Here is a 25,854-nt window from a genome sequence, read left to right as displayed (position 1 = left end):
TTATAATATTTTAGAGTTGTTGTTTTGTATTGAAATCGTTTTTTGTAACCACAACAACATACTGTTGACTGTGTGTGAAAACATTACTTAATTCATATTGAATTCAAATTAAACCCCATATATTTATAGGGGTTTGAGAAGAAGTGCCCATAAAAGTACCATAACTATTTCCTAAATGATTACACATTGATTTTCTATTGTTAATTGTCTTTTATAATCTATAATTCATTCGCATTTAAAGATATTAAGATGAAACTAAATGCATCTAAAGAGCATATTGTGGTGAAGTACAGCGTGAAAAAACTGTCACTCCATCTCTTTGGTGTTGGAGTTGTTTCTCTTGCTTTATTTTTGTGAAGAGCATATTACACAGTTTCATTTTATTGCGCACATCAAAACTCACAATGAATTAAGGGATTCAGACGAAACCTCATATAAATATAGCAGGCTCGGTATACATGTATATGTATTTAATATTTCTTCCTTCACGAGCCCCTCGGGCTTGAACTGGATATGGACAACTGGTAAGTGGAGGGAAATAGCTAACGGATGGGAAAGAGGAGCTTGTGGTGAGTGAATGGGGGCTAATGGACAGGAAAGGGGGTTGGTTGGGGACCACGGATGGATGGGGGGAGGGGTTAGTGGACAGGGATGGAGTGGTGACCACAGGTGGGTGAAGGTTAGGGGTTAGTGGACGGGGAAGGGGTCGGGGTGGGGACAACGGGTCAGTAGTGGGGAGAATTGGAACGCATACATTTTAGCCTCGCGGAAAACTAGTTTAAATGCATACGCGTAAAGTGTCGTCAAAAATATCATGTGCAGTCCGCACAGTCTCATCAGTTACGATACTTCCCGTCCGATTTTCGTTAAGAACAGATTTCACCAAAAAATACATGGTGCAAAATTCCGGAAAGTGTCCTCTTGAATAGAGACATTTTATGCACATACATTAAGCCCACATTTCCCACAGCGCGGCATATTAACGTAAAAAAACATGTATTAAGATGCATAACAAGTCATTAAATTTAATTATTGTCGCTTAAATTGCTAAAATACGTTTGCAAATATTTTCCACCACGGTTACATAATCAATAATTCACACTTGCGAGGGAGCGGTGAACCTTGATGTTAAGGAACTTCCAAACTGAAACACCCCATCGTTGGAATGCACGAAGTTTATATGGTAATGTATGTCATTTAATTGGTATTCCATTTCATTAAAGTGATAGTATGGGCATTTTTCACTGTTGAATTGGGCTGAAAAGAATTAACAGGTCAAAAGAGTTAGTTAAAATGTGGTTACTTGCCAATTATCTGCAATTCATCTTGCTACCAGTTGTTTATAAAAATATATTTAAAATTCGATATTTTACGTGACTGGTGAGTCTTGTAAGCCAAAATAATCCGTAAAACAAAATTGTGTCTTTGTGTCGTATGAACAAATCTGTACTAAAACTAAATATAGTATCACATCGTACATGCATGATCAGTTGTCAAACGAAAGTACGGTTGATATTCAAATGCATTATTTTTCTCTTTCCGGGATATCGTTTTAGTATGTTGATGCTGCATTAACAAATATAAGTGTATATAAAGTAAAATCACCAAAAATAAAATTTGTCATACAAATGTGTTACCGAATATTATCCAACACTGTGAATTGTTATTTGTGACATTATCGCACAATTAATTAACCACCAATAGAGAACATTCCACCATCATGACATACCATGATAAGCTGTATTAGTGGTGATAATATATACTTCGACAATTGCTCTATATCAGATTGAAGGGAAGCAACTCCTCAAACCCTATCGTTAAAATATCTACTTTTAAGCCATGCAGAGTCATCTTTCCTTCATTAACATTTAAATGCGCTATGAAGCAAGTTTAGCGCATTATTTCAATCCTAGCATATACAATGTACTTTAAAAATGTCTTTTAAGATCCATAAAATTGATACATTGCATATGATCAATATACAAAAGCCTTAAAAAGGGACTTTGATATACATTACATACATAACAACATACATTGTCTGTACAATCAAACACATTAACCATTGCTAATCCTTGTACAAATAGAGGTGGAAAATTGGAAAACGTAGTGATGTCTAACAAAAAAGACAATATTGGCCTAAATAAGGCTACTTGACATTATAATGGTACTAAAACAAGGCTCCACTGGATAATTTAAGAATTTGATGTTGAAGAAGAAAGTGTAAAGACACAAGTCAGCTATTGATACATCAACGTTTTCCAATTTATATTGCTAGGCAATAAAGAGCAACTGTTAACTATACAACCATAAAACCAACTATACATATCTACAACCATGTTGAGTACAATTACTCAAAGATTAAAAGTATTACACATAGGTGAATAAAATACCAGTTGACCAGGTTGTTAAACATCCTCTATCTAGTTATTTACATAGATAAAATGAGCGTAATTTAAGAATTTCAAAACAGGATTTGGCAGTTATTCTAATCAAAAGTGAGTCGGAGAACACCAAAATAGTCTTCTCTAACAATGACATATTTTCAAAGTTTGGGTTAACTATACAGGCTTTCTGGGTGAGAACATGTGTAATATGGCTGTACACAGAACACTGAAACAGAACATGAGACTCATCTTCAATCGAGGCACAGAATGAAGATTTGCGATCATTTACATCTAAATTTTCATATCGTCCAGTTTCGATCCTAAATGATGCTACACCACACCTGAATTTACTAAACGCTGCACGATGATTTAAAGGCAGGATCATTTTACAATAATTTTCAGAACCATAGATGTGTTTTAACAAATAATATTTCCTAAGTTTATTACGTCCATTACCTCGACCACTTCGCTCACGATTAATAGTTGCATGCCAGTGTACTACAAACTGTTCAAAAATCTTGTCTTTTACAATTACAGGTAGTGCATAATTAGTATTCAAGCTACTCAAATCACAAAACTCTTCACAGTTTAAAACGCTAAGAATAGTTTAAACTAAATAGCACCAGTTTCTACAGTTACCTTTACCCTTGGATAGAGCCCAGAGTGCAATTCGTTTGTTAAGTCTGCATTCTTGCATTGCGGACAATCGACTCCAATGACTGCATATACTTTTCCACTGTCGCGCAATAGTAGGAACCCAAGCCATTTCGCCTGCTACAGCTGCATTGGGAGTATATCTACCAACCCCTAGAAAAAAACCTCATCGCCCGATTATGTTCTGCGTTAATACATGAAAAGGATTTTGTTCCCCAAATTGCCGAGCCATACTCTATCACGGGCCAAACTAAACTATCACACAACTTTGTATAGACATCATTTGGAAACCCTCCTGCAGTTTTACATTTAGCAATAAGGAGCCCCAACGCCCGACTAGCACTCTGTGCAACCACCTTGGCTGTAATATTGAAGTCCAAATGGTCTTGCAATAAAATACCCAGGTAGGTATATCTATCAACGGTTGACACCACTGATTCACCACATTTGAAAACACTGTCACATTGTTGGATACTATTAGGTCTGAAGTGAACAACATTACTTTTCTTATCGTTAATAACCATATCATTTGACGAACACCGGCTATCTAAATGGTTTAACAATAATTGTAGACTTTGTTGACTATCTGCTAGTAATACAATGTCGTCTGCATATAAAAAATACAAATAATGTCTTCATCGACCTTTATACCTATACCAGTAGCTTTTAAGTAAGTAGCTTGATCATTAATATAAAAATTGAACAATAAAGGCGACAACGAACACCCTTGTCTTAAGCCACAATTCGACGTCAAACCAGTCTGTCTTTAATCCATTCAACCGGACACAAGAAGAAACTGAACTATGTAAAGATGTTATACAGGGGAACATTTTTCCATGTATTCCAATTTGTGTAAGACGTCTCCAAAATTTAGCCCTGTTAATAAAATCGTGCGCTTTTTTGAAATCAATAAAAGCGGTGTAAGTCGACAATCCAGATTTCTTCCTAGTGTCGATCAAAGTGGTCAAAGCAGATATTTGGTCTATAGTGCTGCGGTTTTTCTTAAAACCATTCTGCTCATCAACTAATATATTATTATCATCAGACCATTTAACCAATCTATTGTCCAAAATGTTACAATATAGCTTATACATTGAGCATGCAAGGGAGATCCCCTTATACGAAAGCGGGTCTCTTGGATCATTCATTGCTGATTTGGATATGGGATTTATTATACATTTACCCCAAATAGAAGGAATCACGCCCCTATTAAAACATATATTAAAAAGTGAATGTAAAAATAAGACAGAAGTATTATTCTTCAAAAACTCAACATGTATATTATCAATACCACGGGCCTTTCCTAGCTAAGCATCTTTAATAACCGTCATTATTTAAAGGATACTGATACCATCATTAAATAGGGGCTCATTTACTGTGTCTGACTCATCAGCTATAATATTTATGTGTTCTTAATCATTTCTGCTGTATAATGTACAAAAATCCCTATTCCATTTATCCAAAACTTCTTTAACATCCTTCGATACCGACCCATCATCTAGAATAACTTCCATCGGGATACCATTTTTCTTATAATGACCAACCCCTATTCTACCAATAGATTTCAAGAACTGTGACTGGTTAACATAACAATCATTAAGCAATTCATTCTGTAATGAGTACCACTGTAGGCGTTTGCAACGCTGAACTCCTGTGTCAAATTTCTTACGCACCCCAATATAATTTGATTTCAGTACCTTTTTATCACCGTTATTTGGGCATTTCAACCAAAGATGTTCAGCTTTACAAACCTCAGACCACAAAACAGAGAGAGTGTCAAACAACGGTGCCGGTGGGTAAGACTCTCTAATCACCACTTTATTATAGATGTGAGTAAACTATTGCGAACGTATATAAGCATTGAAACACCAACGCACAATATAATTGTTTAATGGACACATTTCAGGGGCAGCAAAATAGTTACAGTTACATTAACATATATTTAAGTCCTTGTTGTACAATATCGATTTACGTCCGCACTTGACAAAATGACACACAGGTACATATTAAACAATCAATCGAAAAATGCAAGAGATCGGAAATATTTTCTAGGAACTCTGGAAGTGCTGTGGAAGACACTAACGTTTGCATGGCCAATATACGCAAATCGGCTAGTTAAACTTCTGAGCTCTTACGTTTATCTAAAAGATAAACAGTATAATATCGAGATGATGAAAAGAAGCTATTTGGTGATTATTCTACTGCAGCATTTGCGCAACTTGATGTCTTGGCCTAAGCAAGTTGTCGTCCATGTCATAAAATGTAAGTGTGCTATCTGGCGCGTGCATGCCAGGAAACAATGTAGCATCATGCAATGGAATTTGCGGAGTGAATATTAAGTTATCACAGATTGGTGTAACGTTCGGGATGTCCTGAACATCATACACAAATTCTTCTGACGAAGATGCCAGAGATGAAGCCATATAATCCATTGTGCAGGAATCAGTGTAAATTGAAAAGGCGGATTTTGACGAAAAACACACGGACTTCGTTGGCGAATAAGACATCCTATCTCCTTTTCTTGGTTGGATAGATTTTGTTTCTTTGCCAAAATCACTGATCTTTTTCATCGGTTGATTTCTGGTTTTGGCGCGTCGATTTTTAAACCAGATAAGAATGTGATCTCTCTTTAGGTCAAGATGTTTATCATGCAGCCGTCTTCCGTTTCCGGATATTTCGTTTTCACAAACAATTACTTCAGCATTCGGAGTTGTTCACGAGTGAAAGTAGTCCGTTCATAGCGTTGTTTTCCTATACTCCTGGCTATAGATTCTATTGAACGCGGTGTCGTAAGTTCCATCGTTCCTTGTTTTGTGCCTTTGCTACAATGTTAGTGTGTACTTTTGAGCTGTTCTGTTCTGTTAAAGTTGTCGACCCGCATTTATATACATTACTAAAATTCACACGAATGGACAACTGCTTACACGAAAGTGCGTAAAGGCAATCAAACGTTGTCACACCTATCTAGATTCATGCTTGCTTTTAAGTGTGAACAATAGACCAGTATTACCCAGAGATGACCTTTATTACATTGTAACAAACGTTTAAATCTCTGCTTACCGACCACAAAGTGAGATGCTACTATGGATGTAAATCACCGCTAATTGATATTGATATTCATCAACGATTAGTCTATGATGGTGACTGATGATTTAGATTGTGAAAAAAGCATTTTGGAATGAACATGTATCAGTCCCATCCCAAAGTACGCAAAAGCAAAGGAACAGCATCTATAAGTGGATGTTTGAGTGTAACATATGAGGGAAAATGCATAATTATATGCAAAAAATAATACATTTCAAAATCAATAACATTTATAAAAAAATACGATCTACCGAAACTTTTTTATTCATATTTACTATTTCACACATCGCGTTTAGTGTTAATATTTAAAAATTATTATAATAGTAAAATTTCTTTACAAAATATTGATATATTTAGAAAAAATAATCAGGTCAATCTAACTTTCGCAGAATTTTAAAATGTTAATAAGACAATTTTTTCGGTTCGTCGTTGTTTCGTGGTCAATTCAGCTCTTTTTACTGAATATTTCGAAATTATAATCACTAATCCTGCGTCTTACATTCAGCGAAATAAAATTAAACCTTTTTCTTTGGTATTTCGCCACATATCGATGCCAATAAAATGTTTTACTTAATCTTACAGAGATGGATAAGCGTGTATGAATTTAGATCTGGTCGGAAAGATATAAATCATAATCGCTTTTTCGCCTTGCTATTAATAACCGTTAGCTTTAAAATAATCAACTAACTGACCGGATCTGAACAACTACAGGCCTTATATAATAAACACAAATAAAACCACGTTAGGCTGCTACGCCAATTATAAACGAGTATTCTGTATTCTAAATGAGCTAAGATCAAACATACACAACTATAATTATTCCTCGTTTTACGTAGTCCGTTTGAAGAAATGGTTCTACATGGCATAAAAGCATTGTCGGACCGTATTTGGTACAAAAACGAATATGGTACAAGTTTGTACCATATTCGGCCGAATATGGTACAACTGTCTAATTGTACCATATACGTATCTGCAGTTTTGGGGTAAAATGCCTGACCGAATATGGTACAAACTTGTACCATATTCGGATGAAAAATGTACCACATTCGTTCCGAATATGATACACACTCATCATCGTAATCATCATCATCATCATCATCGTTATCTCATCATCATCATCATCATCATCATCATCGTTATCTCATCATCATCATCATCATCATCATCATCATCACATCAATTATCAACACCCCAATGATCATCATCGTTGTTATCTTTACCAACACCACCATCATCATCACCATCAAAACCAACATCATCATATCCATTATCATGATCGTAATGGTGATCACAAAAGTTTTTTTTGTGATGATAATGACAGCGATGTTTTCGGTCGATAATGAGGATGTTGTGATGATGATGACGACGATGAGAATATCATCATCATCATCGGCCAATAAACATCGCCATCATCATCATCACAAATATTTTGTTATCATCATCATCATTATCATCATCGTCGGCCGATAAACATCGCCGTCATCATCATCTAAAAACTTATCATCATCATTATAACCATCATCATCGTCCGATAAACATCGCTGTCATCATCATCCCAAAACGTTTGTTATCATCATCATCATTATCATCATCATCATCATCATCACCACAATCATTAAACCCCAATCATCATAACCACTGTCATCATCATCACCACCACCATCATCATCACAATTTTTTTACCATCATCATCATCACAAATGTTTTGTCATCATCATCATCACATATTCATTTTACATTTTGTATTTTATAATTTGTTTCATTCAAGAGATTCAACAAACTTGTACTTTTTTCATTTATTGGTATACTGACAGGATTTTTCAAAGTAATATTGAAGAACATAGAACAGCATTTAAATTTTAATCCAACTGTAGCATTTTGACAAGACATAATATACATATATACATTCATTTTAGTAGCAGCCAAAATATCCCAAATGTGCTTCGTAAAAAGTTACCAGTAAATGAGCAAATGACAACAAATTTCCGGTAGAAGAACATAATCATCAATCACAAAAATAACATAACAGGTTTCCAAACACCGATATACATGTATATTTCACCTGTAATGTCTGTACATGACATCTATGATATCATACCAACCGATTCCACTAACACGCAAACGCAGCCATGCGTTTGCCCATTTTGGCCCCTTGATGATTTCTTTTATTGCCGAAATAAGACCGCTGTTTCTGCCCGCTCTTGTTAATAGGAAACGAACGCTAACAGGATTTCTGTTACTAGTATCTAGTCCAATATCCGGCCGAATGTAAATTCTAGGTGTTTGCAAACTCATTGACCTTATTAAATCTCTAAAGGGTTTGCCGACCTTCGCCAACACAAACTGGATTGACGGGTTTGATTGTATGCAGAACTTAAAAATTTCAACTTGAATGTGAAGTGGTAACATCAGAAATGGAAAAGTCGTTCGCTTCTGTGCCCTCCTATTGTTTATCATATCTTGAAGCTCTTTCAGGGCTGAACACACAGAGACGTCACCGTTGTCGCCAGAGTCACCGTTGTCGCCGGAGTCACCGTTGTCGCCAGACGCAGCGTTGTCGCCGGAGTCACCGTTGTCGCCGGAGTCACCGTTGTCGCTGGAGTCACCGTTGTCGCCGGAGTCACCGTTGTCGCAAGAGTCACCGTTGTCGCCAGACGCAGCGTTGTCGCCAGATGCAGTGTTGTCGCCAGACGCAGCGTTGTCGCCGGAGTCACCGTTGTCGCCAGACGCAGCGTTGTCGCCGGAGTCACCGTTGTCGCCGGAGTCACCGTTGTCGCTGGAGTCACCGTTGTCGCCGGAGTCACCGTTGTCGCAAGAGTCACCGTTGTCGCCAGACGCAGCGTTGTCGCCAGATGCAGTGTTGTCGCCAGACGCAGCGGTGTCGCCGGAGTCACCGTTGTCGCCAGAGTCACCGTTGTCGCCAGACGCAGCGTTGTCGCCTGACGCAGCGTTGTCGCCAGACGCAGCGCTGTCGCCAGAGTCACCGTTGTCATACGACTGTTCTAAGCGTGATATTATGTCCTTGTACACGCGTTGATTGATACGGATACTAACGTAATGCATGCCAAATCCTTCTGGGAAATACCCCAATGCAATTGTTCCAACATCACCATCGAACTTTCCATCTGCTGACACAATTGATGAGTGTTCTAGTCCTCGGGTAGAAACTACCAGGCACTGCAAATTATATTCTCTCATAAGTGCAATGAGCGTGAGGTTGTCGCCGTATGTCCCATTCTTAGACATATTCTTAACGTATTCATCAAATGTTTCATCATAGACAAAAGTTTCATAGAAATATCTGTTTTCTACAATGTGATGGACTGCTTCCTTACGTAAAGCATCTACGTCTTTGTATATACCAATTTTACCAAGTTGATGCGATATAGCAGCAAATTGACAATTTCCATCCGGATTTGGGTCCATGGCAATATTCACCCCATCCAACAACTGCAGATTTTCATGGTGTGTTAAAACATGATAGTACTTAGTTCTGTGATTTTGTTTCTCTGAGCGGTTCTGTTTTAATGAATGTTTTTTAATTTTTCGTTGTTTCTCTAACGCAACAGTTAGGCTAGTCATGTTTTCGACCCCAACCGATTTGCTTACGAATCCAAGTTCGGGTTTGTTCGGTACTTGAAATGACACGATATAAACACCATTTCGTTTTACTTTTTCTACCTTGCCTTCGATAACATATCTTTTGGTTGGCACCCTGGATTTTCGAAAGGGATAGCGAATTAATACTGTCTCTCCTACTTTGTACTTGCTTGGGGAAGTTGCGTTTTTCAACAGCGACCTGTAAGCCTTTTTATTTGCTCGCCGTATGGTTTTCTTTATTTCACGAGAACTATGACGTTCTTTGGTAAAAACATGACTTCTTCCGTAGTAGGCTTCAAAGGGCGTGAGACCCCCAAGAACTCGTTTGAAACTTGTGTTTATGGCATAGGCTAAATCTTGAAGCCCTTCGACCCAGTTAAATCCACGTTTACTTTTTGTTGCAAATAGAATCTTGGCCTTTGTAACACTGTTTGACCTTTCACACTTGCCCTGTGATTGAGGATGATACGGCCTACTATTGATCATTTTGATGTTGTACTTGTTCAACAAAAGTTTCATACTAGGGCCTTTAAATTCCAGTCCGTTGTCACATTGGATGATGTCAGGGGCAAGGTTAACCATCAACACGTCCTCTAATGCCTTTGCAACTTCACGCGAACTCTTCGTTTTCAGGGGTTTTGGCATAACGTACCTAGAATAAACGTCCACGACTTGTAGAATATAACTGTATGTGGACCCCTTGTAGCTAACACTTTGATTTTTCATGTTAATTATGTCAATCTGCCATCTTTTGCCTGGTTCCTCTTCTGTAATTGTCTTTGGCTTTGGCTTGTTTGTAAATCTCGGATACTTCTCATGGTAATACTTGCTATTGTACAGTATTTCAAGGATAGCTTGTTCCGAGAACCCCGTGTAATTTACTTTCAGTTTGTTGTAAATAACCCTTGCTCCACATCCTTTGTTTTCCATGAACATCTTCTCAACAAATCTAGGAAGATCTTCTTTCACAAGGACTTGCTTTCCGCCACACAATAAAGAACCCCGGTCACCAAGCTCGAAGTCCTTACGTTTTCTAATCATGGCCAAACAATTATTCTCTTCAGGTGTCCGTTTCTTCACAGGGACATCGAACGATCCGTTTAAACATCTGACAATAATGTCGTACTTCGACCTGGGCAAGCACCCTAATTGCTTCCTTTTTCTCCTAATTGCTTCCTTCATCTGAAATAATATAATAAGTTATTATACATTTATACTTCATTAGTTAATAGAGCTTGTATTGAACACCGCGTGTCGAAAACGAATGTCTCACGACATGAGCTGAGCTAAAATCACTCGTCTGATAGCTCCGCTAAAATTTACAATCCGAACTTCCGGGCAATATGCGCAATGAAAGTAGCAAGTACTTCATGTAAAGTTTCATTGAAATCCAACCGAATTCAAATTCAGGGGAAAAATAGCGGGCAAACTTATGGCGGTCAACGGACAAACGGTCTGTAGAAACCAATGCTACGTGGATGGAAGGGATATAAAGAAGGGGCCCTGGGGGCCTAGGTCGCTCACCAGAAGTCACGACTAGGCAGGGTTCGAAGGTCAAAGACCTATAAACTCCATAAAATTTAAAATGTTCAAATCTACAGATTACAGGAGCTCGATCTGATTTTGGTGGAAAATACACTTTCGAAAAAATGACTGTAGCTTAAATATTTTAGCAGTTTAGGAGTTACGCACCCGGAAGGAATGCCACGGACAATTGGATAGACGGACGGACAACTGCAAATGCACTCTGAGGGGGGGGGGGGGGCATAAAACATAAAAATCAATGCATGTTAAAACATCAATGCATATTAAGACAACTGAAAATTAAAATTATGTACAGTACTTACTGTCAAGAATTCTTTTGAAGTTTGAAGAAAGTTTGGATTTCAATTCTTTCTAGTCGATAATCTCAACTTTTCTTGCCGACCGCCAAGTCAAATATGGTTACTGACTTCTGAGTAAGACTCGTGTGCAAAATTCCCGCCTTTTTAAAGCGGCACGTTATCAAAGAAAAAATCGGAAACTTCAAAGCTTTGTCGGCTTCTCAGCAATATGACGTCGGAACGACAAATCAACTTTACAAAGTAATGTTTAGGAATACAGTCACACCTGTCTAAAGCAGCCAGTCAAACATCCTTATTTTTGGAGAGATATATTCATTTAAAAGAGCTCAAAATCTCTTAAATCGGATTTTGGTGAAAATACACTTTCGAAAAAAAAAGTTTTAAAAATTTGAAAATTGCTATTAATGATCTCCACGAAAGTATCTGGCCCGCCCGGGAATCGAACCCAGGCCGCCTGCGTGCCTATCTGACGCGCAACCGACTGAGCTAGCCGGCGAAACAGTTACACAACCAGCAAAATCCATGTAAAGTGTGGTTAGGTTAGCTGTTTCTGTTACTGCTAGTTACGACGACGACGACGACGACGACGACGACGATGATGATGATGATGATGATGATGATGATGATGATGATGATGATGATGATGATGATGATGATGATGATGATGATGATGATGATGATACTTTTGTCACTTCCAATATTAGGTTAATACAATGTATTTGAGTTTGAAAAAAAGTTTACACATCGGCAGACTATTTCATTTATTAAGAAATACATAATTTATGTACCATATACGTAGGCCATTTTCATTTTTATGAGTTTTTTTGGTATGTACCAAATACGTTTTGGCGAGCATAGAAAAACTTATTCCAACCGAATATGGTACAATGTTTGTACCATATTCGGTCGAAAATTGTACCATCTTCGGTCCGAGTATGGTACATTTGTACCATATTCGGCCGAATATGGTACAAATGTACCATATTCGTTTTTGTACCAAATACGGTCCGACAAAGCATGCTGATACAAAATGCTCGTGCTTTTAACAAGGAGATTTTGAAAAACATTATCACAAAACGGCATCTAAGCCTGGTAATATGAAAAAGCCAAGTCTGCTCGGTATAAGTATCTAGAAGCTGTTCAAGTGTGTTCATCCTATATTTTATGGAAACTACAAAACAATACATAATACTCAGGATGCCTGTGTATCAACGCATATCGCAGTATATCAGGTAGCAAAATATATGTCCAACAGCATAGATATAAAACACAATTATAGTACAAGAATTTGTAGAACTTTAGGTTCACAGCTCGACTGTGAAACAGATATCAGATAAGTATTAAAGTGTTACTAAACTTGGAAGAGTTAAGCATACGAATATGCGAAGTTTATAAGCAACACAGGTGGTTAGCGTGTGGCTATGATATTAATTAGTGAAAACATCATTTTGAATGATAAATAATCATATTATAACGAAAAATTAACTTTTCTGAAAAAAAAATATTTCACTATCAAATATATATATAACAAGGTATGCAACTCAAAATCACCCCATAACGGGGTGCATCGCTTTGAACAGCCATATCTTCATCAATTGTGCAGCGATTTTCACGATCTCGGTCTTATTCAACGCAGAAATAAATTTCCTTTCTGGAAATGTATATGTCTTGCAATATTTTCACAAATGCTGGGTCAACTTTTAAGAAATAACACGATACACAACACACATGACCCAGTTGACAGTGATCATGTATTCTTTATGAATGAAATCTCCAGTTGTAAAGACACACCTCCGCATTGGACCAATGAAATCACTCGTATGTTTAAAATGTCAGTTAGTTGAAATGTATGTAAACAAAGGTTTCAAACGGCGCTGGACAGTTAGTCTTGATGCAGAATGTAACGACAAGAACGGTAATAATGTTTTTTCATACGTTTTATTGAATTATGGTATCGAACTACATGAACTTTGTAGGGAAGTTGCCCTTTACTCCGGGGTGATTTCAGTCTTAAAGACAGCATGATCACTGTCAACTGGGTCATGCGTGTTGTGTATCGTGTTATTTCTTAAAAGTTGACCCAGCATCTGTAAAAATATTGCAAGACATATACATTTCCAGAAAGGAAATTCATTTCTGCGTTGAATAAGACCGAGATCGTGAAAATCGCTGCACAATTGATGAAGATATGGCTGTTCAAAGTGATGCACCCCGTTATGGGGTGATTTTGAGTTGCATACCTTGTTATATATATATTTGATAGTGAAATATTTTTTTTCAGAAAAGTTAATTTTTCGTTATAATATGATTATTTATCATTCAAAATGATGTTTTCACTAATTAATATCATAGCCACACGCTAACCACCTGTGATAAGCAACACATTTAATAAGGAATACATTTATTATACAAATAAGAAGTTTCGACCGGGTCATCTAGATCGACAGGTCAACCCTTAACCACTCGGGTCTTCAGGCATGTACTTTGGGGGCTTTTATTTCAACATTATATTGTGATCAACTTTCACGATCAAATAAGCCTTGCAAAACCGTAGTTTCTCCGATGTTATCAGATGATTGCACATTAAAAGGTGTATGCAGTTATAATATATGAGCCAGGCTCTGTGAAAAGGGGGGTTAATGAATGTGCGTAAAGTGTAGTCCCAGAATAGCCTGTGTCCGCATAGGCCAATCAGGGACGACTCTTTCCGCCTGAACTTGATTTTTGCTAAGAAGAGACTTTCTGTAAACGAAAAATACCATAAAAGCGGAAAGTGTCGTCCCTGATTAGCCTGTGCGGATTACATAAAACTCCCTTTTCACAGAGCATGGCCCATATGTTATGTGTCGTCAGTTGAACTCCGCCCGTTGTGACCGAATATCCTTTTGTTTTGTAAATCTGGGACAAAGAGAAATTGTCAACTGGTCTACCTTTGGACAGGTCCTTTAAAAATGATTTTTATTTTAATGTTATCATCATAAATTTCATGAAGGAAATCTGATCTGAAGTTTACTGTTAAACTTTGAAGTTACGATTCATGGTTAAGCTGCTGAAGACGAGAAATGATCATTCAGTGAGTGATACCGTCGGACCAACGTGCCGGCAGCTCGTAACAGTATATTTTCCTTAGCAATAACAACAAGTCAAGAATTGGACAAAAAAATACTTGTATACACATTTTAGACGTTTATTCATATTTATATTGTACATCAACAAATAACAAATGAAACATGTACAATAAAAATTGTCACAGCACATTAACAAATACCCAATAAATACTAAATACTGATAAATACATAATAACAATATTTATATTTTAAATCCTAATCCGCAATATTGTGCTGTTCGTAATTAAGTAGGTCAGAAAAAGAAATGCTCTGCAAGTCTTCTGGCAATGCGTCTGCGACCTTCATATTTGGTAAATTCAACCCAAGCAAGTCCATGATACTCAACGTTGAACTGGAACATCGCGAAGTGAGATTGCATTCGGCCGATGTAGGATTGCTATATTGTAAGGCTTGACGATTAAACTCTGAAGCACATCGCAAGCTTTGATGAGTCAATTCACTTTCAGAGTATTGTTGATAACACATAAGTTGTTGCTCTGAGACTTTGTCATCGCTCGGAAATGGCGTATCAAAGGAAACGATAGGTGGAATGTATATGACTTCATCGTAAATGGGCGTGACTTCAGTGATTTCATCAACATCGAAGTAGTCCGGCTCTGTGCAATATACTGAAGGAACATCCGGTAAGATGAAAGTGTCCTTGCAACCAGCGTTGCTCTCCGCCGATACATGAGAGCTAGGCGGAAAGCAAAACGTCACCAGGGAGGCTAAATCTTCTGCTGGTATTGCCTTGTGTTTGATGTTAGTCTCCTTAGCAAAGTATGGCCTGGTAGAACCGATTTTTTTCTTTTGTTGGTTTCTGCTTTTGGCACGTCGATTTTTAAACCAGATAAGAATGTGATCCTTTGTCAAATCGAGTTTCTTCGACAGCAGCTCTCTTACTTCAGTTTCCGGATATTTCGTTTTCGAAAAGATTGACTCCAGAACCCGAAGCTGGTCACGGGTGAAAGTAGTCCGCTCACGGCGATGGGGCTCATTTTGTGCGGAGGAATCTGCTGTTGCACATTGTGTTGACTGTTCCATAATCTCAAAATAGCCAGTGTTGCTCGATAATACTTCTTTAAGCTGTTGAAATAGCTGTGATAATTCTGTCATTAAAGTTGTCAGAACAGAAATATATATACTTCACTTAATTTCATACGTTCGTTATACGTGTGAATAATATACTTTTAGATTATATTGCTTAACTCGTAACAAACACGTGAATCCCTGCTTACCGACAACAAAGTGAGATGCTTCTACAGATCTTTAGCGCCGCTGATTGGTTATTGATATACCGTTAGTGATCGATGATTTGATATTGATGGTGATACATTATGACTAATCATTTATTACCGACTTCATAGTTCAGATTTTAAACGATTATGAAAAACGACTATGGAAAGCTTCTCCAAAAAGTTAAACTACATCGATTAAATAAATTCATATTTATGTAATCCATTTCATTAACTATAGTTGCTACATTACACACAATAAATTTCGATTGTTTCATTACAAAATAAATGGTTTTATTTATTTATTTACTTTTAAAATAATACGTTTGAATACCAACTTGCTTCTTTTACTTCTCTAATATAGACACAAATAACGGTTTAAGTAATAATAACATATCACCAACACTTCCGATTGAGGGACTTTCTTCAAGACCACTAATGTCTAGTCCCAGAGCCGTTGAAGCCCCTTTTCATAATAACTAACAGCTCTGTGAAAACGGGGCTAAATACATGTGTGTAAACTGTTCTTCAAGATTAGACTGTTTAGTCCGCATAGGCTTATTAGGCTAAAAACAAGTTTAGCTGTTATGGAATTTTTCATTAAAATGAAATATCTTCCAAATAAAAATCAAGTCAAGTATCGTCCCTGATTGGCCTGTGCGGACTGCAAAGGTTAATCTGGAATAACAATTTTCGTACATGCATTAAGCCCCATTTTTGCATATCGAGGCTCTATTAAATGCATCTGTTCTTATCGATGAAAATTATATCACATTAAATTAAAACTGTTTCGTATGTAAGAAATGCACGTCGTTATGTCATGGAATGTAGACTTAACTGTATACATGGGCTTAGTATAACGAGCAAATTTAAGTCAACAACTTAACTGTTCCTAAACATTTTAGATGAGTATGACCATCATGCTTACTTTGGTGTGCATAAGAGCTTTTATGAATTTTGAATGCGACTCAGACTTGAGTTTGAAGTGGAATATGTGAATATTATATTCGCAGAATTTTGAGATTGTTCGTGAGCTGACCGATATTCGCAATCCTCAGCTGAGTCGAACTCAATTGTCTTCTTCTGAGTCGAGCAGCAAAATTAAGAAGACACTGAGCCCAGGTACCAGATACAGCTGTTAAGTTTTCTTTACACTTATTTTTTCGAATCATTTTTACTGATTTGAATTATTTTTCATATTTTGGTTCTAAGATAACATTTACACGGAATCCTTCAAAGTTTTAGCTCAGTAAAGTACTCGTATGTGTGGAGCGAGGCTATAAAACTATATACCATCAGCTTTGGGCAAATGCAGTATTTATATGATTAATGTAAACATAAACAGAAATAAGAAATATGAGTAAAGATAAAACTTTTAATCTATCGCAGAGGTCAACTTTAAACTAGACACATCGCTGCTGTATTGAATAAAATTCCCGTATTTGTTAAAGTACACGCAAAGCATACATTAAATGGGGCAATGGGTATGCTTTATATGTCATTGACGCCATAGATATCGAATATACCGCAAACCGACATTAAAGAAACATTTATGGTAATACATCAAATCGGTGAAATCACTACCAATGTTCGATATTGTGTAAACAGATGCAACTTTAGTTACGCACTTCAGTTTGCACCCAACTTCGGTACGCAAAATCCCAATAGCCAACACAATGCGTTGAATAAGTATTTTTTATATAGGGAAACGAAACGCCCTTTGTACATCCTTATTTTGATAGTTCTATCATCATTAGCATAGTCTTCGTCATTATCATCATCATCGTTTAAGGCAAAATCGAACATCATCAGCCTCAAATTCATTATCATCATTATTGTAATCATTTTAAAATAATATCATTTCCTCGGTATACATTTATTGGTTCCTACGGACTATGGTTGATACGCTAATTTTAACATTGGTTTCTGCGGTGTGTTTTTATAAATGGACAACGGTCCCCAAGTTATTTTGACATCCCGGACACTGCTTCCTATGACATCATGAGCTATAAATTGAATCAATTGAGAACGTTCTAATTGTTACTTGTGTTTTAAATATAACTCATAGGGTTTGTAGCGCAATTTATCGGGAAATCTTTTTCATAAATGCCCGTGTTGAACATGTAAACAGTTCTCTTAAAATATAGCGATATACCGAGGAGGAGCGAGGCCGTACTCTAATAGAACATGTGTTTTAAATGTTGACACTCTGTCCCATGAATTTAAATAATAGAGGAGATACTGCTGAAAAATAGTGACGTACCTATTCCGGACATAAAAAGCGATGTGTACACATGGACTGTTAGGGACAACCGTTTTATAGTTAAGTTTATATTAAGTTTAATTTGAATCAGATTATAAATGCAATGGTGCTATACATATTTTACATGTATGTGAACGGATGAAAGAATTCCCCTTTTGTAACGGATTTGTATGCGTGTTTCAGAATATTTCAAGACATAGTTAATTGAAAGAGTGCAAACTTTGCAAATACATTTTATTAAAATGCAAACAAACACATGCATATCGAAACAAACTAATATGGTGTTGCACACATAAATATATTACACACAATAAGCCTGATCAAGAAGAAATTCAAAGTTAAACAATTGAATAACATTTACCTTCAAACTTATATCATTATTTGATTACGCAACCCAATAAGCGATTTTTTAATAAATTAAATGTAACCAAGACGTGTAAATGTTATTTTACTTTTTTTCAATGAAACAGGTATACTAGTATTTGTTCTATCTCATAATAATATATACGAATATAAGTATAATTATTTGTTTTAAATATAAAGTATGTCTGAGAAAACTACATTATATAAGACGAAGACCATATGAAAGTGCACTTTTGAAAAAAGGCAAAGAAAAATGCAAACATGCGTTCATCGAAATTGTTTTATTAAAATCACATTCTAACCATGTGATTACTTTTCTTTATACTTTATAATTGAAGTAAACATTCAAATAAAACCTACACCCCTCAGTCGAATTTCAAACAAATACATTAAGTAACGTCTGATAAACATGCTATGTTTTACACAATGTATACATTTTGTTATCAGAAATAGCAAATATTCACACAATACAATACGATTGAAGTGCTTTCCACACAACCGACAGAAGATTGATATATACGGCCCTTGTTTTGCAGTGGCTCACTAGAAGATTGATCTATACGGCCCTTGTTTTGCAGTGGCTCACTAGAAGATTGATCTATACGGCCCTTGTTTTGCAGTGGCTCACTAGAAGATTGATCTATACGGCCCTTATTTTGCAGTGGCTCACTAGAAGATTGATCTATACGGCCCTTGTTTTGCAGTGGCTCACTAGAAGATTGATCTATACGGCCCTTGTTTTGCAGTGGCTCACTAGAAGATTGATCTATACGGCCCTTGTTTTGCAGTGGCTCACTAGAAGATTGATCTATACGGCCCTTGTTTTGCAGTGGCTCACTAGAAGATTGATCTATACGGCCCTTGTTTTGCAGTGGCTCACTAGAAGATTGATCTATACGGCCCTTGTTTTGCAGTGGCTCACTAGAAGATTGATCTATACGGCCCTTGTTTTGCAGTGGCTCACTAGAAGATTGATCTATACGGCCCTTGTTTTGCAGTGGCTCACTAGAAGATTGATCTATACGTCCTTTGTTTTGCAGTGGCTCACTAGAAGATTGATCTATACGGCCCTTGTTTTGCAGTGGCTCACTAGAAGATTGATCTATACGGCCCTTGTTTTGCAGTGGCTCACTAGAAGATTGATCTATACGGCCCTTGTTTTGCAGTGGCTCACTAGAAGATTGATCTATACGGCCCTTGTTTTGCAGTGGCTCACTAGAAGCTTATAGTATTGCCTTTAGAGTTCCCAAAATATTACTTTGCATTTTAATGTTATAAGTCACTTTATGAAAGAAATACATATACTATTTATCTAAATAAGGATTATAACATAAACAATCAGACAATTTGTTAGAGTTTAGTTTGCTGGAACCATAAGACCATTATAGAATTTAACTTAAACTACTTCAAAATATACAAAATAATCTTACAGTACTTCAAATATATACAAATTAACATGAACGTACTTCAAACATATACAAACACAATACCAATCTACACAGCGAATGTAATACTCAATCGTTCATTTGATGTGACACTTTTGTAAAAAGCAACACTAAAAATAATTGCAAAATATATGTGCTCATGCTCAACCAAAAATGCTTATTTAAATTCAAACACATGAATGTAATCGTCCTCGTCACAGCCCACGATCAGTCGGTCTCGCTCTGAATCCACACACACCGACAATGGCATGTTGATATCAGCTATCAGAATTCTGTTTTGCCGATAATTCATGGACGACACCTGATGAACGTTATTTGAATCTTGTCCACAAATGTAGACGTTGCCCTCTGTGTCTGTAGCTAGGCCTCGGGTGTTATGCAAATGATTCTTTCCATAAGATCTATAAAACCATTCTCGGCCGCCAATTTCCTCTTCGCGCGCGTCAATATCATAACAAGAAACACGGTCATTCTCTGCTAGTAAGACAGAACCAGTCTCTAAAGTTAAGATTCTTTTAGCGTCCACTATGTGATATAGATCATCGTCTTCATCATCTGAATCATCAACGTCTATATAAAACCCGCGATCGATTCTGCTACCGTCTCTGATTTCGATAGTAACGCTTTCTGATTCGACATCATCAACACTGTCTTCCTGTGTCAAGAACAATATAATTACTTTTTGATCAAAATGCGATATGCTCACAGGCCACAGCCGAGTTGGGTATCCACCCGTCTTAAACAATTCTCCATCGACGTTAATCCCAAATCTGGAAACTTGTTTTTCGTCAGAGCAACAGACGTAGATGTCATCATCAACTAGACATACATCTAGTGGAGACCCAGAAAGCGTGTACTCGTCAATAACCTCGAAATCGCTTGACAACAACTTTATCGCTTTGTTTGATCTGTCTGCCAACAGAATTTTCCCATCAGAAAATATTTGAATAGCTGTAATGCGGGACAAATATGCATCACTGTTGTTCCCAATGTAATATGACGATTTCTCGCCAACCAACCGTTCAATAAACGGTTTTGTAATACTTGGGGTTGCTTCATCAAACATTGTACAATGCACAGCACGTAATTCATCCTTTTGTACTGTTGGTGGAGACAAAGATCCCCTGTCAACTGTCTGGACTTCCTGATTGCATTTCGAAATAAAATATTCACATTGGATTCCAATGTCTCGCACTGACTGGTTGAACAAATGTTCATTTATTTCATTACATTCAGGAAATTCTACAACTTCATCGCTCGCATTTTCTATTTCAGAGCTGCTTTTCTCCCCGATGGTCAATGAAATATTGCAAATATTGGAAAATCTAGGTAACTGTTCAACTATGTCAATTAAATATTTCGTATCGTCATACGTTTCCAAAAGAGTAATTTTCCTCGCGATTTCCTTGGAAGTCGCATCAACATGGCATGCAGCAAGAACGCATTCCTTAGCACTCCCATACTTATGAGAGGTTTCATGTAAATCTTTTATTCTTCTTAGCTCCGTGTACATACTTTTGGCATCATTTATGTTCGATTCAGTGATATTAGTTTCTTTGTTCACCAATTGTGTGATTTCATCTTCCAACAGTTTAGTGTGTGTTTCAATCTTCTCTATCAACAATTTCGCATTTTCTTGAGCTTCTTTTATTATTCTTTCCCTGTCTTCCTGCATGCGCTTCAAATATCGTTCTCGATTAGAAGCAAATTGCTCTATTTGCGATTCTAGATTCAAAATACTTTCTTCAACTACGGCATCTTGTTTAGGATTATCTCCGGTATTCGGGGCGCACAATTTGTGCAATTTACACTTATGGTGTTTATCTGTGATGCATATGGCACATACATTTGTGGAGTGTTCAGCACATATAAATTCTATGTCGTATTCTGGATGAAGTTTACATTTCACAAGGGCACGCAATCCAAGAAATGGTTCAGCATTAGCAGGCATTGTATCCCCTTGAAGTACTACATGTGAACGTGTAACCTTTATTCTCGAATGATTCACAAGGCAGCGTTTGCATAGAAAATCAGTGCAGTTAATACAAAAACCAATTGCGGGTTCTTGAAGGTTATCAAATGTGCACAAATCGCAAACTTTAGTTACTTTTTCACGTTTTGTCCCCGGTGATGATAAATGTTCCTCCTCGAGCGCTTGTTGTAGACCTGCAGGTTTACCTTTGTCAGAGTGTATTTCTTGACCCAGATGCTGGGGACCTGCAGGTTTACCTGTGTCAGAGTGTATTTCTTGACCCAGATGCTGGGGACCTGCAGGTTTACCTGTGTCAGAGTGTATTTCTTGACCCAGATGCTGGGGACCTGCAGGTTTACCTGTGTCAGAGTGTATTTCTTGACCCAGATGCTGGGGACCTGCAGGTTTACCTGTGTCAGAGTGTATTTCTTGACCCAGATGCTGGGGACATGCAGGTTTACCTGTGTCAGAGTGTATTTCTTGACCCAGATGTTGGAGACCTGCAGGTTTACCTGTGTCAGAGTGTATTTCTTGACCCAGATGCTGCATACATTGCGATTTCATAATATTAACGTGAAGCTGGAATGAATCTTCCGTCTTTTCCTCCATGTTTTAGATATAAGAGTCACCAATACTAAAACAAAAATTTACACCAGTAACTTTCGCTTGTGACACAATACATTATAGAGCTGAACTCATGATAAGGTCAGTCCAATGCAAAACATAAATTGACAGAAGACGTAATCTTAAAATATGTATAAATTTTGGATTCAACCGTAGATTAACAAATTATGATAATACATGTAATTATAGATAACGCACTAAAGACTATACGAAAGCAAAACATGTTACCCATCAGCGTCCGTGTGCACGCTGTTGTCCTAAATGATTTAATGAAACTATAATTGCGAGGCATTGCAGCCGATTTAAATGTTAAAAAAAGATTTTTTTTAAATCAAAGGTACTTCGGAGACATCTTATATTAGTCACACATTGTCTTCCATGAAAAAAGGCAGAGTTAATGGTACGTCTAGCCCCTCCAATATATATGTATATGATCCAAAATAAAAATAGTCTATAATATTTTATCTCAGCTGGCTTTTCAAAAGTTAACTGCACACTTCACTATGTGTATGGTCGCCGCTAATAAATTCCGCTTATCTGTGACCAAAGCAAAGCACATGTACACAAAGATAAAATACAGGAAGTTTTGTTGTTGTTTTTTTTTTGGGGGGGGGGGGGGTTCAGATAAAGACTTTAGGGGGGCATCTCGGTCCTAACACGTTTTTTGAATTCATACATAATATACAAATGTATAAAGTATTTCTTAATTGGTTGCTCAAATAATAGCAATCAAATATATTAATTCTTATTAACATATTTTTTTCGGCTATAAACATTAATGTCAACCTGATTTTTTGCGATAACTATATGCAAGGGACATTGACTTCTAAAAGAATGAATTAACTTTCTATTTTTAGAGAAGGCAAATTCACAACGATGGTTTAATGTTTATGTTAAATGTTAGCAATAACTGTGGAGATTAAACTCTTGAGCTGTCTAACTAAGCGGTTAAGATGAGTTGGTTGTGTATATGTGTGTAGTGCTAGTGCATCTGAAATTTCACGTTACACATTTTTGTATGTGTATTTGGTCAAAATGATTATGTATTCATATTATTCAACGCAACTAGTATGATTGCACGCAATTCTAAAAAAAAATATATATTAATATAAACTACATTTTACTGGTAGATCATTTACTCTTGCTGTCATTTTCTAACTTGGTTAATTTAAAAATAATTGCCTGACAATTGATGGACTTATATACCGTAATGCATGTTGTCTTCAATGAAAGAAATATGGGGTATTTTATGATCGCATTATTCACGGTACAGATATATATAACGACTGATTTGATCTTAAATAAATTATGGGTCATATTTTTCGAACAATCCGGTGTTCGAGAATCTTCGTTTTTACTTGTTCGCAAGTATTATTTTATCACATGTGTTTATTTTATAAATATCCCAGGACATCTTTATCACCAAAATATAACAATATTGTTGATGATAACGTATACATTTTGAAGTACATGTAAGTTGTTTTAGCATAAATAATGTCAGGGGTTTTTCAGCACTGTCTGCGCCTCCGGACAACGGAGGCACTCCCAAAGCAAACGGACCCGATCCCAAACCGAAATTAGAAAAAAAAATCCCTATTTCCAAAAAAAAAAAAAAGATTTTTTTTTATATTTTTTTTTAAGAATGAAGTGTCTTATAACTTGTGTGACTAACCAGTGTTTGTTTTGGTAAAAAATATTTGCTATAAGGTTTTGACTGTTCAGTTCTTATCACAGAGTGTAACTGTAACTGAAAAACAAAACTGCAGTAATTGAATTAACGTGGGACATGCCCAATATTGCATCTGTTTACATCAAGTAGACAAAATAACCAAATAAATACAAATTTATTAGTTAAACCACTGAAGTATTTAAGCATGATTAATTCACAATTTTTTCCCAAATGAGCCGTTTCATCGAAGCAAAAATTCCCAAAATGACCAATTTTGTCGATAAAAAATTCCCAATTTGGTCAGACTCCTTTTCCCAAAATAGGCAGAAAAACCCCTGAATGTTAATGACGATGAGATATAATATTTGTGAATACCAAAATGTGATCACGGGGTAAATTTCACTGCACTATGACCTATATGGAGTTGTCTGATAAGGTAATGGGTGACTCAGTGTACCATGAAACTCGCAATACAAACATAATAATATTATTTGGTGGAAATTAAAAAACGGCTAACGTTTTTCAATACGCAAAACATTTGTTTGTCAATTTATAATAGTTGATTTGGTAAATTCATGTTTTGAACATGTACACGAGACTCAGAGTCCCGAAGAATCTGTTAAATACTAATTAATTGTACTGAATAATAGATACGAAATATCGCCATTAAAATCTGTACTATACCTATTATTCCATGTTAGTCCATTTTTGTCATTCACTTCACCAAAAAACTCCTTGTTATGATTCCACAGAACGTCGTACTTAAAATAGTTAAATAAAGATAACTGTTCTAGAATGTGGATAAAAACGTTAGCACGTTAAAACTTAAAGAATTCGTAATAAGAGTAACCACTACAAATACACAATAAATGTATTGTTGAGAAACAAATATTCTTTATGCTGTCTCTTAAATTATAATCTTACCTTTGTTTTATGAATAATATACTAAACAAAATCTCTTCACATCACTCCATAGTACATCCGCAAACGTGACATGAACGTTATGCAATCCGTGTAAATCTATACCGATATGGATCATGCACACAATGAATGAACAGGATGGTGAGGCGTTCGGTCATAAAATTCAAAACAAATCGTTAACAATATCGTTTAACGAAGAAAGCTAGCTCTTGTGACTTTTACCATATTTAAATTCTTTTTTTTCATTTAGAGTAAAACATAAACGTAATTTTGTTATGAATTTATTTTTTAAGTGATTAATAAAACTAAATATCATAACATATGAAGGAGTGTTATAGCACTTATTACATCAAAAAACAAACACCAGCCCTTGACAGAGGACATACATATATGTCGTCTTGTTGTATAAGACTTGTCTTGGAGAAGTGTCAGAAAGATTCGACCAGAATCTCTTTCCTCACATTTGTTTAAGTGTTTGATGTATTTACCCTTATAAGTATAATAATAATAATAATAATCATACTAATAAAAGCTTTATTTACAGAATGTTACACATAAAGATAATGACACATTATAAATATTATGCAGATGAATCAATACTTTTTTACAATGTGGCCTTCTAAAATCACATGCACATATAGGTCTATAACAAATAAAACATTCAAACAATATTTTCTTACATCTATACA

General features: G+C 36.3%; 1 protein-coding gene across 10 annotated transcripts in view; it reads right to left on the bottom strand.

Moving 5' to 3' along the window:
- LOC127867785 (equilibrative nucleobase transporter 1-like) overlaps positions 1-25,269 on the bottom strand; it is a 62,696-nt gene extending 37,427 nt beyond the window's left edge. Inside the window, exons 1-3 of one of the 10 annotated variants that reach the window (XM_052409237.1) lie at positions 25,169-25,245; positions 24,929-25,005; positions 3,024-3,191 (exon numbers count right to left, since the gene is read on the bottom strand). In XM_052409237.1, coding sequence (XP_052265197.1) covers positions 3,024-3,150 — 127 coding nt within the window. In that variant the 5' untranslated portion in view covers positions 3,151-3,191; positions 24,929-25,005; positions 25,169-25,245. The other 9 variants (XM_052409228.1, XM_052409232.1, XM_052409234.1 and 6 more) reach the window with 9 other exon arrangements.
- Positions 25,270-25,854: the final 585 nt, after the last annotated feature.

Source organism: Dreissena polymorpha, chromosome 2 (assembly GCF_020536995.1).
Source record: "Dreissena polymorpha isolate Duluth1 chromosome 2, UMN_Dpol_1.0, whole genome shotgun sequence".
Lineage (NCBI taxonomy): Eukaryota > Metazoa > Mollusca > Bivalvia > Myida > Dreissenidae > Dreissena > Dreissena polymorpha.
This window is presented reverse-complemented; position numbering and strand designations above follow the sequence as displayed.